The sequence below is a fragment of the Lygodium microphyllum genome, chromosome 12 (assembly GCF_053477565.2).
Source record: "Lygodium microphyllum isolate KBCC chromosome 12, Lygodium_microphyllum_v1.1.10, whole genome shotgun sequence".
In the NCBI taxonomy this organism is placed as follows: domain Eukaryota; kingdom Viridiplantae; phylum Streptophyta; class Polypodiopsida; order Schizaeales; family Lygodiaceae; genus Lygodium; species Lygodium microphyllum.
In genome coordinates this window covers 47,240,854-47,253,597 of record NC_141146.1, presented here as the reverse complement: position 1 = coordinate 47,253,597, position 12,744 = coordinate 47,240,854, and the positions used below count along the sequence as shown (strand labels likewise).

The 12,744-nt window shown below is 40.9% G+C and overlaps 1 protein-coding gene across 1 annotated transcript; it reads right to left on the bottom strand.

Moving 5' to 3' along the window:
- Positions 1-8,480: 8,480 nt before the first annotated feature.
- Positions 8,481-10,600, bottom strand: LOC148027726 (uncharacterized). Its single transcript, XM_087689423.1, has one exon. The coding sequence runs from the start codon at positions 10,256-10,258 to the stop codon at positions 9,641-9,643; it is 618 nt and encodes a 205-aa protein (XP_087545549.1). The 5' UTR covers positions 10,259-10,600; the 3' UTR covers positions 8,481-9,640.
- Positions 10,601-12,744: the final 2,144 nt, after the last annotated feature.

The following is a 12,744-nucleotide window of genomic DNA, read 5'->3' as shown; positions in this document are numbered from 1 at the left end:
CATAAACAAATGCTCATTTCTGTCATCACCCTGTCTACTGGAAGATGCATAATTTCATTGTTGCAGTTTTCCATTCATGATGTCATTCTGCTTTTTATAGCAGTCTTTAGCCATATGACCCATTTTACCACAGTAGTAGCATTCAACATTGATGTTTGCATTTTGCCCTCTTTGCCATCCACCACGACCTCTTTGGCTCCCCCTGCCTCTAGAGTTACCACGTCCCCCTCCATAGGACTGGTTTTCTTGAGTTTGCTGCATATTCTGATTTCTACCACGGCCTCCAGATCGGCCTCCTCTACCTCTGCCTCTACCTCTTCCAGCGTTTGAGTAGAAGACAGCTTCTTTTGAAGTTCCTCCTGAAGAAGATGCACCACCATTTCTCTGCTCCTCAGAAATTAGAAGAGCAATCAACTCCTCAAAATCAGGAAATCTTTCACGGACGGAAATGGATGTTCGAAACTGTGCATAATCCTTTCCTAGACCATTCAAGGTCACAGAAACTAAATAATCATCTTCCACTGGCGACCCAATGGAAGCAAGTGCATCTGCAATCTTCTTCACCTTCATGTGGTAGTCATTGATGCTCATATTTTCTCTTTGCACATTATGCAACTCTTGCTTGAGCTGCATTTTCCTGGCTTGAATATTTGTGCTATACATTTTTGACAAAGTATCCCATGCCTCCTTTGGCGTACTTGCATCCTGAATATGCACAATCATAGAGTCTGAAATACTGATAGATAGCCAGTACATAACTTTCCTGGCTCTCTCATGCCATGCTTTAAATGCCTGCATTTGCTATTGATTGGGAACATCAGAAAGAACTGGTTCTTCTTCATTTCCTGCAACAAATTCCCAATATCCTTTTCCCATAAGGAAATTCGTCATTCTAAACTTCCATGCTTGGAAGTTGTTCTTGTCAAGCTTTTCAGTGACAATCTGTGAGAGAGAATCAGACGCCATTACAGAACACTGCAAAAAGTTCTGTCACTGCAAAGAACACAGCTTCAGCCTCACAAGGGCTAATCTGCAAAATTGACGAAGGTGGTATTTGACCACACAGTCACTTCCTAGTGACAATTTTGCATCAACAGGCAACAAGGATGATTCTGTAACTCCCAATGTCTCTGCACACAAGCATACGATGCAATTTCTACAGCAACTTTTCACCGACCTGTAGAACAGTGGTCGCACAGCATAAAACTGGGCCTTTTTCTGAGTGCGTGCAGAAAACTTCCGCCTCCAAAACAGGCCCCGAAATGGCCTCAAATCAAAAAAACAGGGTCGCCTAGGGCTAAAGCCCTGTCTCGCAGCATATAGTGCCCTCTTGCTTCACCGCGAAGGACGTCTCAACCTGAGACAATGCACTCTTGCAATTTCCGGCTGTGCTACCTGCAGAGATCTGCTCCCAAAACAGAAAATGAAAGCAACACTGCTCCTCTTACCAGAACACCGCGAGCTTGGCTTGCTTTCTTGAGCTCCTTACCACGAACAAGGCTCTGATACCATGTCAAGATTGTGGGAGAGAAGGAAGGAGTCTCACTTGTAGCTTTCTTGCTTGCACAATGGGGGAATACACACAGAGGTGGGGGTTGAAAACAGTTTTCCTCTTCTTAGTTGTGTAAGCCAAAAAGAACTCTCATACAAAGAAATAGAAGAACCCTATATATCGGTCTCAAACCAAACTCAAATAACTAAGGTGGCATACTAATTGAGCCACGAACTAGAGTAGATAAGGATAGCTGTCATCTAGCTATTATTCATGGGCGGTGTACCAACCACATTTGCAATTGACAAGTCGGTGACATAAATGCACAACGATCACCCTGGCATATCACGAGTGGAGCTCGATCTCTCAACATGCTTTCTTTGGTTGTTTTTCTGTAGATCTATTTATGGGATTTGACGGGCTGAGTCACCCTATCCCATAGTCGCCAATGAAAAATGATTTTTGATGCGGAGAAGTGCTTAAAAATAGCCAAAATTTTTGAATTTCAGGGAAAATTTTGACTTCTTTGAAGGCAGTAGCTGCAATCAATACGATTTTAAGTGACAAGTCCCTAAAGCGCTAGTGCTTATTTTCATGGAAAATAAAACGGTGGTGGATCTCCATTCCGAGTTGTTTGATCCCCCATTTAATCCCCGCAAGGTTCGGGTTTGTGAAGCAGCTTCTAGATTTGGAAGTCGCGAAGAGTGGGACGGGCCCCAGCTTTGTAGATTTCAATGTCATGGAATCACCCATTTAGACGGATCTCAATTCTGACGTCCTTTGCCCCCTCAAAACTGAAAAATCCACTTGCCGAAAGTGTGAAAGCAAAAGTCATGAACTAGATACTTTGGGTTTAAAATCTTAAGCTTGGAAAAAAAAATAAAAAAATGAAATGCCATGGGAGGGGAGGGGGGTATCACTATTTCGGTGCCTCCCAAATCTCCATTTTTTTTGTGATTTCTGATCAGTCTGAGGCATGAGGAATCCTCTTGGGCCTGAGATGCCTCTATTCTTTGCCCTCCATCACCATAAACGGATCAAGAATTGATGCACTGAGCAAAGAGATAAGAAACTAGTATTTCTCTCTCCTCCCTCTCTCTCCTACAAGAGGCAGCTCATGCCCATGAAGTAGAATGAAGACCGATTGAAGGATGCTCGTCTAGCATGGATTGCTCAGAAATCAAGAGGACGCTGAAAGGAGATGTTTAGCATTGAAGATTTGTTGTTGGTCGGTTCATTGGCAACCTGATGGGACCTAAAATGGGCCGGCATTGGCTAAGGCACTAGTCGGACGTCATGCCCTCAACAAACAAGCCCACCACACGGCCTCGCGGGCCAGGAGTGTCTATCGAGGGATGCACTATCCTAAACACTAATTATTGTGCCTTTATAGTCTGTAATCCAATGGATGTTTCCTTTCCTTATCTCCTCAAAGGGATATTATACATATATCAACAATAAATGCCACATATTACACACACAAGGGCACCCCACCGGCTAATTGCCATGGCCCTTCTATAGCTCTCCTACATCTTGGAGATTGGCCCCTCAATGCGCTGCTTCCACACATAGACACATTCGAAACAAAATCCCCTCTGAGTTTCGATATGTTTATCATTCCAAGGATGCACTTATCCTCACTTATCCATCCCCTTTTACCCATCATCTACACGTACAGCCAGGTTGCTCACTCTCTCTAGGTGGGTCAAGTCCTAAAGAAACCAAGTCCTATGCATCCAAGAGCTTGTAATTGATACCATCTAACGATGCTTGATGCAAATGTGTATATGATTAAGTGCTCAAACAATTGAAAAATAGCCTCGTGCATTGTGCAAATCTATTCTTTTCATGTTTCCATACACTAACGCGTAATTGCTACAATGAGAAAAGACACCGAGCCTTACACTCGTGCTGTACTTCCCTTTATTTAACTTAACGTTGTCAAAGGATTTTGAAAGCAAAGTCGCAACTTCTGAAGTCCTTGTTAAATTTCAGGATAGAAAATCAGGCAAGAAAATGAAGTCAAAATTTGTATGACTACAATTGAAGAGTGTGAAGCAAGAAGTTCCGGATTATTTCATGTTTACCATCAAGTAAGAATGCCATAACTGATGGGATGAAGTCTCTAAAAAAAAAACCTGATCATATTCACATATATTTGACTCTATTGGGTCATTGGCAGCATTTGTACCAACAGGATTACCACAATAAATGACAATTTGCAGCTCTCAGAAAATCCCAAGCTTCCTCTTCAAGTGATGTTTCTGTGATTAGGTTCCAAGATTTACCATTTACACGTGTTGAAGAAGCTGTCTTGATATAGCTACTATATATTTAGTCCCAAAATAAAAAAAAGTAGGTGTAATAACATTGCTGTACATCAGAACAGTGGGAAACCGCAATAATATCCTTATCTTATTGCAATCTCCTGAATTCAATGCCTCTTGAAGTTGGTTATGCACTTGTTTCACAATGCTGGAAACAAAGTCTGAATCTTCAGTATTCAATAGGCCAACCAATGTTCCATAAAAGAGACTTTTATGTGGAAGCTCTTCTGCACATTGCAATAAAATTTGCAAAATGTCACTTTCTGAACCTTATAGCTCTCTGTAAATATAACCATAGCAAGTTTCTATCTGGTCTTCTGCGTGATGGTCACTGTCATCAGCTCAACACCTACTTCTCAAACGAGTCGCTCCGTAAAATCAGACGACAATCCTCTCCTTCATATCAGAATTTTCTTCTTCTGCCTGTCGCTCGCACTAAAGCAAGGTCGAAATCCAAAACAGGCAGGCTGTCATCGGAGGATTTACTGTTTCCCTTATCCCACTGATGCAATGTGGATATAGGGCTTTGATGCCAGTTACTGCCTTTGCTGTCGATGACAATGCGAGCCGGATTAGGACCTGATGCTACGCCAGTTGGGTGAAACGACGGCTGCACACTGCGGTCACGATCGGGCGAAAGAGCGCACAAATTATCTGCCACCAAGGGCTCCCGTTCTTCCATGGAAGTGCGCTATCAGGGAAGAGCAGTTTGCTCCGAGCAGAACATATGGCTTTTTGGCTGAGGAGGCCAAGCTGGCACGAAGATCACTGCGCCAGAGCATGTGCCAAAGCAAAACTTCACCTCTTTTGAAACAGAGACTGGGCTGACAGAAAGTTCCCCTGCTCTCCATAATGTCATAAACAATCATTTCCCCAATTTCGTATGCTTTTTCCCTCCTTCTGATGATCAGCAAGCTCAGACTTCTCACCATCATCATCATCGACTACTTAAACGGCTCTGCATCCTTCTTTTTATCAGAAGCACCATCGTTGTTGCCTGTATTAGAATTTGTTTTTTTCCTGAGTACCAACCAGATCTCCCGTCCCTGAAAAACGAAGCGTCCTCTCCAAGGTAAACCCCCATTGATGCCCACTGGTAGTAAAGTATCAATCGAGTCTCGTCTTCTCCAAAATAAGATCATCAGCTACCTGCAATCGCTTTAACACCCTTCCAATTAGCTCTTCCATCGCTGCCATCTGGACTAAAGCATCAGACCGAGACTCAAAGACAATCAGGAGCACACCCCAGTGGGCAACTTTTCTTCTCCACTAATACTCTGTTCCTCCTTTTTTCTTTCCAGATTAGCTTCCCCTTTTTGAATCCCTGGTCTAGTTTGTTTCGTGAGGCGTCTCCATCCGTCCTCCTTTCTCCCAGATTCCGCGTAATACTCCCCTGTTCTCCACAGAGTATCATCTATCCTCCTCCTCCTTTTTTTTAGTCCTCATCTTCCTTTTTTGGTTCTCCCCTCGCTTTTTCCCTCCTCTTTAGCTTTTGAATCCCCCTCCTTAGCCTCCTCCTATCTTGCAATTACCTGATTTTACTCAACCATTCTTTCTAGTAGTCATTGATGCTAACAGATTAGGATTAGGAGCTATCCTCATGCAAGATTCACATCCCATAGCCTATTCTAGTTGCAAACTTAAACCCTCTGAATTGAGGTATTCCACCTATAATAAAGAATTATTAGCTATAGTTCAAGCCTTACATCAATGGAAATATTATCTAATGGGATCTAAAATTATGATCAAAATTGACTAACAAAGTATCAAACATCTCCTTAGCCACAAATTTCAAACAGTCATATTAAGTTGGTTGTTTTTATTTAAAGTTTTCATCCACTTATCCAATATCAACCAGGTAGAGAGAATGTTATTGCAGATGCATTAAGTAGAAGACGAAGTATCCATAATATTTATGTTCTATCTTTTAATTCCCTTATTTCTATGAAGGATACCTATGACCATGACCCCAATTTTCAAGCTGATTGGAAGAAATTAGTTGCTAATAACTGGATTCCAATAGACTCTTAGTCTTATTCTGATGAATTTATGTTTTATGAGAAAAGATTGTGTGTCACTGTTCAATTTAGATCATTTGTGTTGCACGAAACTCATTGTCATCCATATCAAGGCCATAGAGGTATTATTTCCACTTTTAGAACATTTATTGAAGATTTTTACTGGCCACAAATGGAATCCGATTTTTCTAGCTTTGTTTCTGAGTTTTTAATTTTCCAAAGAGTCAAGCGACACCATGGTAAGCAATATGGTTTGTTAATGCCTTTACCAATTCGTGAACGTCCATGGGAACATATTTCAATGGATATTATAACTTGTTTGCCTAACACACAAGCTAATCATGATATGATTTGGACTATAGTAGATCGATTTAGTGAACAAGCATATTTTCTACCATGCAAAAAAAAAAAGAAAACAAGCATATTTTCTACCATGCAAGAAAACATTAACTACATCTCAAGCTGCACAGTTGTTTTTGGAAACTGTTTTCACTAACCATGGTTTGCCAAAAGTTATTATTTCTGATAGTGATTCTAGATTTTGTATTAATTTTTGGACTACTTTGTTTGCTTATTTGGGTACTAAGATTGATTTCTCATTTGCATTCCATCCTGAAACCAATGGGTAAACAGAAGCTATTAATAGTACAATTCTAGATCTTTTGTGTGCATACACAATTTCAGAATCACAAACATGGAATACATATTTGCACCTACTTCAATTTGCATACAATAATAGACCACACACAGCTACTCATAAAGCACATTTTGAAATCATTTATGGATATGGATTGCTTGCACCTGTCACATCATTATCAAACAAAGTTAAAGCTTCTGATGATATTGCCAATATACATGCTACTATTTTTGCTCAAGTTAAAGATATGATTGTGAAAGCCCAGCAATTATATACTAAACAAGCTAATAAGAAAAGAAAAGCACGAGTTTCAATGTTGATGATTATGTTTGGTTACGCATTGAAAAGAGAAGATTGCAAAGTGTTGAGAAACACCCTGTTGTTAAATTAGCACCTAGGTTTTATGGACCTTTCAAAATAATTCACAAGATCAATGACAATGCATTTAAATTAGAACTACCCCAACATTGGAAGATACATAATAGTTTTCATATCAGTTTGTTACGACCTTTTAGAGGCCAACTACGTATCCACCTTGTTTATGAAAACCCTCCTTTGTTAGAAAAATAAAGTGAAATCCTTAAACCTGAAATTATTCTAGATACTGAATTTATGACCACTAGAACTGGCTGTAGATATTCTAGATATTTGGCTAAGTTTAAAAATCATCTTGTTGAAGAAGCCCAATGGATGCACGCGCGCCCGTGACCTAAGTGCTTACCCCTCACTGCTCGCTCCACATTGAGCTAATAGCAATTGAGGACAATTTCTATCCCACCCTGGGGGTATGATGCCAGGAGGCATATAACCACGGTGGATTCCGTGAGGTTTTTATTCCACGGTGGATTCTGTGAGGTTTTTTGATGGATTCCATAAAACTATATTTATTTGCTGGGGATCGTACACAAGGTGGATTCCATGTGCGAGAAGTTGACGGGAACGCCTGTCCTTTTCGGGCATCAAATTAATTTAATGTGTACGTGGGTGATTCCACAGCAGGTGATTTTGTAAAATACATATCAAATTAATGGACGTTTATGAGTTTAGAGTGCGCACTCGAATTAAATTAAGGTTAGGAGGATAGAGTTCCAACCTATTTAATTATTTTGTAGACTGCTAGGTATTCACTTTTGTGGGTCTTATTACTTTCTAATAATTGTGAGTGCTTCAGTTGATGTGTAGGGCAGGCAGCGGAGGCGTTGGGTAGCATCGGGCAATGGCATGAATTCAAAATATCTAGAAGAATTATTATTTTTGATGGGCACGCGTCTTATTACTAAAGGTGTGGCATTAATATTTATTTAGGCACGCTTATTTATTAAAGCACTTGACAAACGTTTATTACTTTGTATGTGCATAGGCGCTCGGTTAAGTATTCCATTATTTGGTATTTTTATTTGGGCATAGCCCCGGACTTTTGGATGCCCAAACACCTTACTTTATATTTGGGCAAAAAACAAAAAGCATGCTAATCATAAAGTGGGTTATTTTTTAGCTTGGAGATAAATAAATTTATAAATATATGCCTTGTGAAGCGCTCACACAAGGCATGGGGGGAGATTGCACCCAATTTGTCTTTTTGTTTCATGTTGTGCAAACTATCTTTTAGCTTTTATGAAGAATTGTAGAGTTCTTTGTTCTTGGGGACCTTCCGGCATTTACTACGCGCACATACATCACCCAATTTGCGTACCACATTTGTCACATAGTTTTTTTGAAGTCTTATCTCCTTTTTCTATGAATGCATAGCACATTCAATCAATTGATCATGACAAGCAAGATACACAACAATTCCACACAATTTATTCAAGCAAGAAGAGGAACTTTAAACCAAGAGTACAACTATCTCCTTTTTCATGAGACCCAAAGAAAGGACTACCAACAAAAAGCCATGAATATCTTTTATGTGTTTATCCACTTCAAGTTTAAGTTTGAAAATTTTGGATTAGATGTTGAAATAATGCTTCAAACTCAAAAGTTGAACTTAACAAATCTAACCTCTTGGATATCTTGCTTTGGACATAGAACGAGAATGATTTGTAATTTCTCAAATTGAAATTATGGTCTAATGGTTGATACCCTAAGAATGTGCTTGCCATAATGATAGATGCTATGTTGTCCTTGAAGTGAACATGGCCCCAAGAGGCAACAAAGGACTTGTTGTCAGTTTGTTACAAAAGCACCACACATTTGTTCAAATGCTCTCTTCATGTCCAAATAGAGCAAAAATGTTTCCTAAGGCCATAACTCTATCTAGCCTACAACTTTCTAGAATGACAATGAAAGATTCTTGAGACTATCCCTAATGTTAGGAATAAGTTGATTAATGTTGTGTTGAGGAAAGCATAATGCTCTTCATTTTGTAGTTAGTGATAGCCTATTAAGGTATGAGAGATTGACTTTAGAGATTGGAGTGAGAAAGATAGCTATTTTTCTCTAGAACATCCACCCCCTTGTGTCATCTTATGCCAAGGTATAATCACGAAGCAAGAACATAGCTCATGATGAGCCTTCCTCAGGGTTGCAGAAAGTGCTTAGTCGCTTCTTATGCTAATGCATGGTTAGGTATTCACAAGCATGGTCACATGTTGTAGGATGCTCTCAAGGATCCAAACTCCAATGCATTCAATGCTTCCAAGGTATGGTCGAGTAGTAGGAGCAACAACTCATGAGCATCCAACCCTTCCAAGATAGGGTCATGTAGTAACAACTCATGAGCATCTAACCCTTCCACTTTGAAGCGTAGAACCCTTCCAAGATAGGGCGATCTAGTAGCAGCAACGACTCGTGAGCATCAAACCCAACTCATGCAAGAGTTGAGACTTTGGAGCATCCAAGTTTCCCAATGTATGCCCATGAGCTTGCATTAGGGTCCAAGTGTCCTTAGGTAGTGGTAAGTTGTAACCTTTCCCATTAGGGTTCAACGGTCCAAATGCATCCAAGCTCTTTGATGATGAAGGCGGCTACGACTGACAGTAGCTTAATTGCTGCAATTATACATACACTTGTGAAGGGCAGCCATGGGAGACGAGCTAAAGCTCACATTGTTCGTTTGATGATTCATTGGTGGATCATGAATGTATGCATGTTCTCCCCACGGATTACTCATGATTGATACTCGAGCATGGCTAATATGTGCTCTCCTCTGGTATGGAATGCCCTCCTGCTAGGATGCGGTGACAGGGAAGTTCTCACTGATGGTCTCTAGCTTGGGCGCCCATGATCTTGTTCTCATTCTAATGTTATTGCCCGATCCGCGAGATCCAGATGCTGCAGGAATCATGGAATCAGGCTCCTGACTAGGATCTGATGCATGATCATCATCATCCTCATCTACATTTTGCACCAGTGGAGTCACCCTGCTGTGTCGGTAAAATGCAGCCTTGGGGGCTTTGCTCTTTCTGGCACTACTAGCTGGAGAAACATCTTGATGGCTGTTGTGGGACAGGGCAGAAATGAAGCAGGCCATCTCCTCCTGTGATATTCTTGTGCTCATCCTGTGCATGGGCAGAAGAAGGTAAGCATGGCAGGGCTTCAAGTCTGTATCTGCCGAGAGTGGTGAAGGCCGATGTTTCCCCTTCTCGACCTCGACCACGAAATGGTCGGGAAAATCCAGCATCAGCTCAGCTGCCTTAAGTGATTGCTCCTCGCAGAATTGAGAGATCCGGCCATTGGACCAGTGCAGCACTTCGATAGACAAAGCAGGAGAAGGTGTTAAAGAAGGCATCTTGTTTTTGTGATCATGAGCTGGACAGGCAGAGCCAATGTGCATGCAGTTGCCCATAGCTTTTGGAAGGTTGGTATGGTGTAGATTATGGACTGGCTTGGTAAGTCTAGCTTGGCTACTGTCTGTGGTGAATCTCTGATCTCATATGTTGTGTATCTACATATATAGATGCTGGAAGCAGGATCTGGCTAGACGCCTTGGTCTTGCAAGGGGATATACTGCAGACAATGATAGGTGTGCCACTGTATTTATGAACGGACAGCAAGGTGTTATGTGCAGCCAGGCTCCAAAGGGATGCAATTGCAGTCTACCATGATAGGACCACTGTCCTGCTATTATGGGTGTCCGCGTCCTGCAAGTGAAAGATAATTGCAACTATGGTGATTTTTCACTGCTCTCTCATGGACCTTCACTGGCAAGGGGATCATCAGTGATTACATCTTTTTCCTTCAAAAAGTTGAACAAATGAAAAAAGGTACAACCTCTACAGTTGTGTGGTCCTGAATGAATCTAAACACATCTTGTAGGAGATTTTTCATTCAATACCTTGTGAAATTGCTATGGTGAGATTTACCTACATAGCAGATGAGAAGATCCCACCCTCCTTTTGTCTTAAGGAAAACAAGGGGATGAAATATTGTGTCATGATGGTCCTACGTGCAGGCATGGGTGGGACCTTGTGGACCCAAGGGCATGGCAAATTTTGAAAGTGATGTGTACCCTGGTTGAAATGTGAAAGAGCTTTATAAAGGATGGGATGTGTCCTGAGGGTTTAGTACCCATTTGTCAGATGGGGGTGTTGGGTGGGTGCGGATGGCCCCTCTACTGGCCATGCCCGTCTGCTTGAATCATATGTTGTATCACTTAAGACAGGCCACCCTTCTGTCTGCAGATTCAGACAAAGAATACTTGACTGGCCTTTCCAGCTAGTTTTTGCAGTCCTTTTTCTCTTCAATTGGCAAAGCTTGAGCCTTGGGATTGCTTCTTGGCAGGTCCAACTGACCTAGTAAACGGCCACTGTTGTTAATCATCTAGTACTAATAACTTAACACCATTGCTGGTTTGTTGTAGGGTTCCTGGTTGGCAAAGGCAACATCCACAGGGTAATTCATACCTTGTAAGAGCGCGACTGTGTTAGGAGATCCCTTGTAAGAGCAGTAAGAACTTTTCAAGTAGATAGCTGCAGATCATCCGAGGAGCCCAGGATCTTAGTAAAAGCTAACCTAATACCTAAAAGGGAGTATTGGACCTTTTGGGGGATGTAGAAACCATTAACAATTGCATTGCAATAGAATCACAAGTGCAAGAGACTGTTTCAAGTAGATCTCATCATCCTTCTTGAAAACACCCATTGTAGTCATCATCAAGCCGAACAGCTGCAATTATTGCTAAGAGTTCATCATGGCCAATGGTTCAAAGGATGTTGGCCACTTCTTGACCTTCAGAGACCAATTTGATTGCTTTCATTCTTTTGTTTTTGTATCAGAACATGAAGGCCTCCATGTCTTTGCTAAATAGTTTTTAGCCTCGTTGAGCATTGCATGCTCTCTCTCTCTCTCTCTCTCTCTCTCTCTCTCTCTCTCCCCTTTGGGGAGCGAAGCCCTCTTTCCATTCTATTCATATTCTATTGTATATTCTTTGCCTCCATATCCATTTTGAAGAAGAGAAGCCCTCTTTCGATTCTATTCATATTCTATTGTATATTCTTTGCCTCTTAAGATGCTAATATGTGATTGTTGATTATTAAGCTAGTCGGCTTTCTAGGTGCTTAAACTTGATGATTCGTTGATATCATCATTCCACTAATGTACTATAGCACAAGTTGCAAGGCTTACCATATAGCAAGCTCTATGCATAGGATGGAAGGAACCTTGCATCACATGATATGCTCTATTCAACATGCTAGGGACCCTTAAATGGTAATCCATGGTGATAATTTGCCACCATTGTAGGTGTAGAGCTACACGTGCCATTAGACACGTGCCCAATGAGCAAAACCATAATTCAAAACTACATTGAAAAAATAAAAAATCAATGAAGATAAGAGCTACTTTAGAAAGCGATGAAGAAGCATATTAGAAAGGGGTTTGTATCAATGTGGCTAATAGAACCCTTGTCCTTTAACATTTTGTACTCCCTTGTCCTTTACCTTTTTGTACTTCCTTGCACTGCACTCTTTGCTAGGTTAAGAGGATGGTTGTCTTTTAGCAAATTGTACTCTACTTTATCTTTTACAAGGGTAATATGATGGTTGTCCTTTAGCATATTGCACTCCCCCCTACTCTACCTTTTTGTGCTCCCCTCCACTCTACTTTTTAACATGCCTTGATGACATATGTAAACAAATGCCATTGCCCACCTCTTTTTCTATATTTACAACTTCAAATTTATCTACTTGAGTAATTGGGATGTCTTGGTAGACATGCAAGGTGTTGCATCTTTTGCGGCCCAAATTAGAGTGAGTTCTCTTAAATCAATCACTTCTCTAAAATGAACACACTAAGTGATATTGGGGTTATGTTACCGTATCATTAATGGAGTAA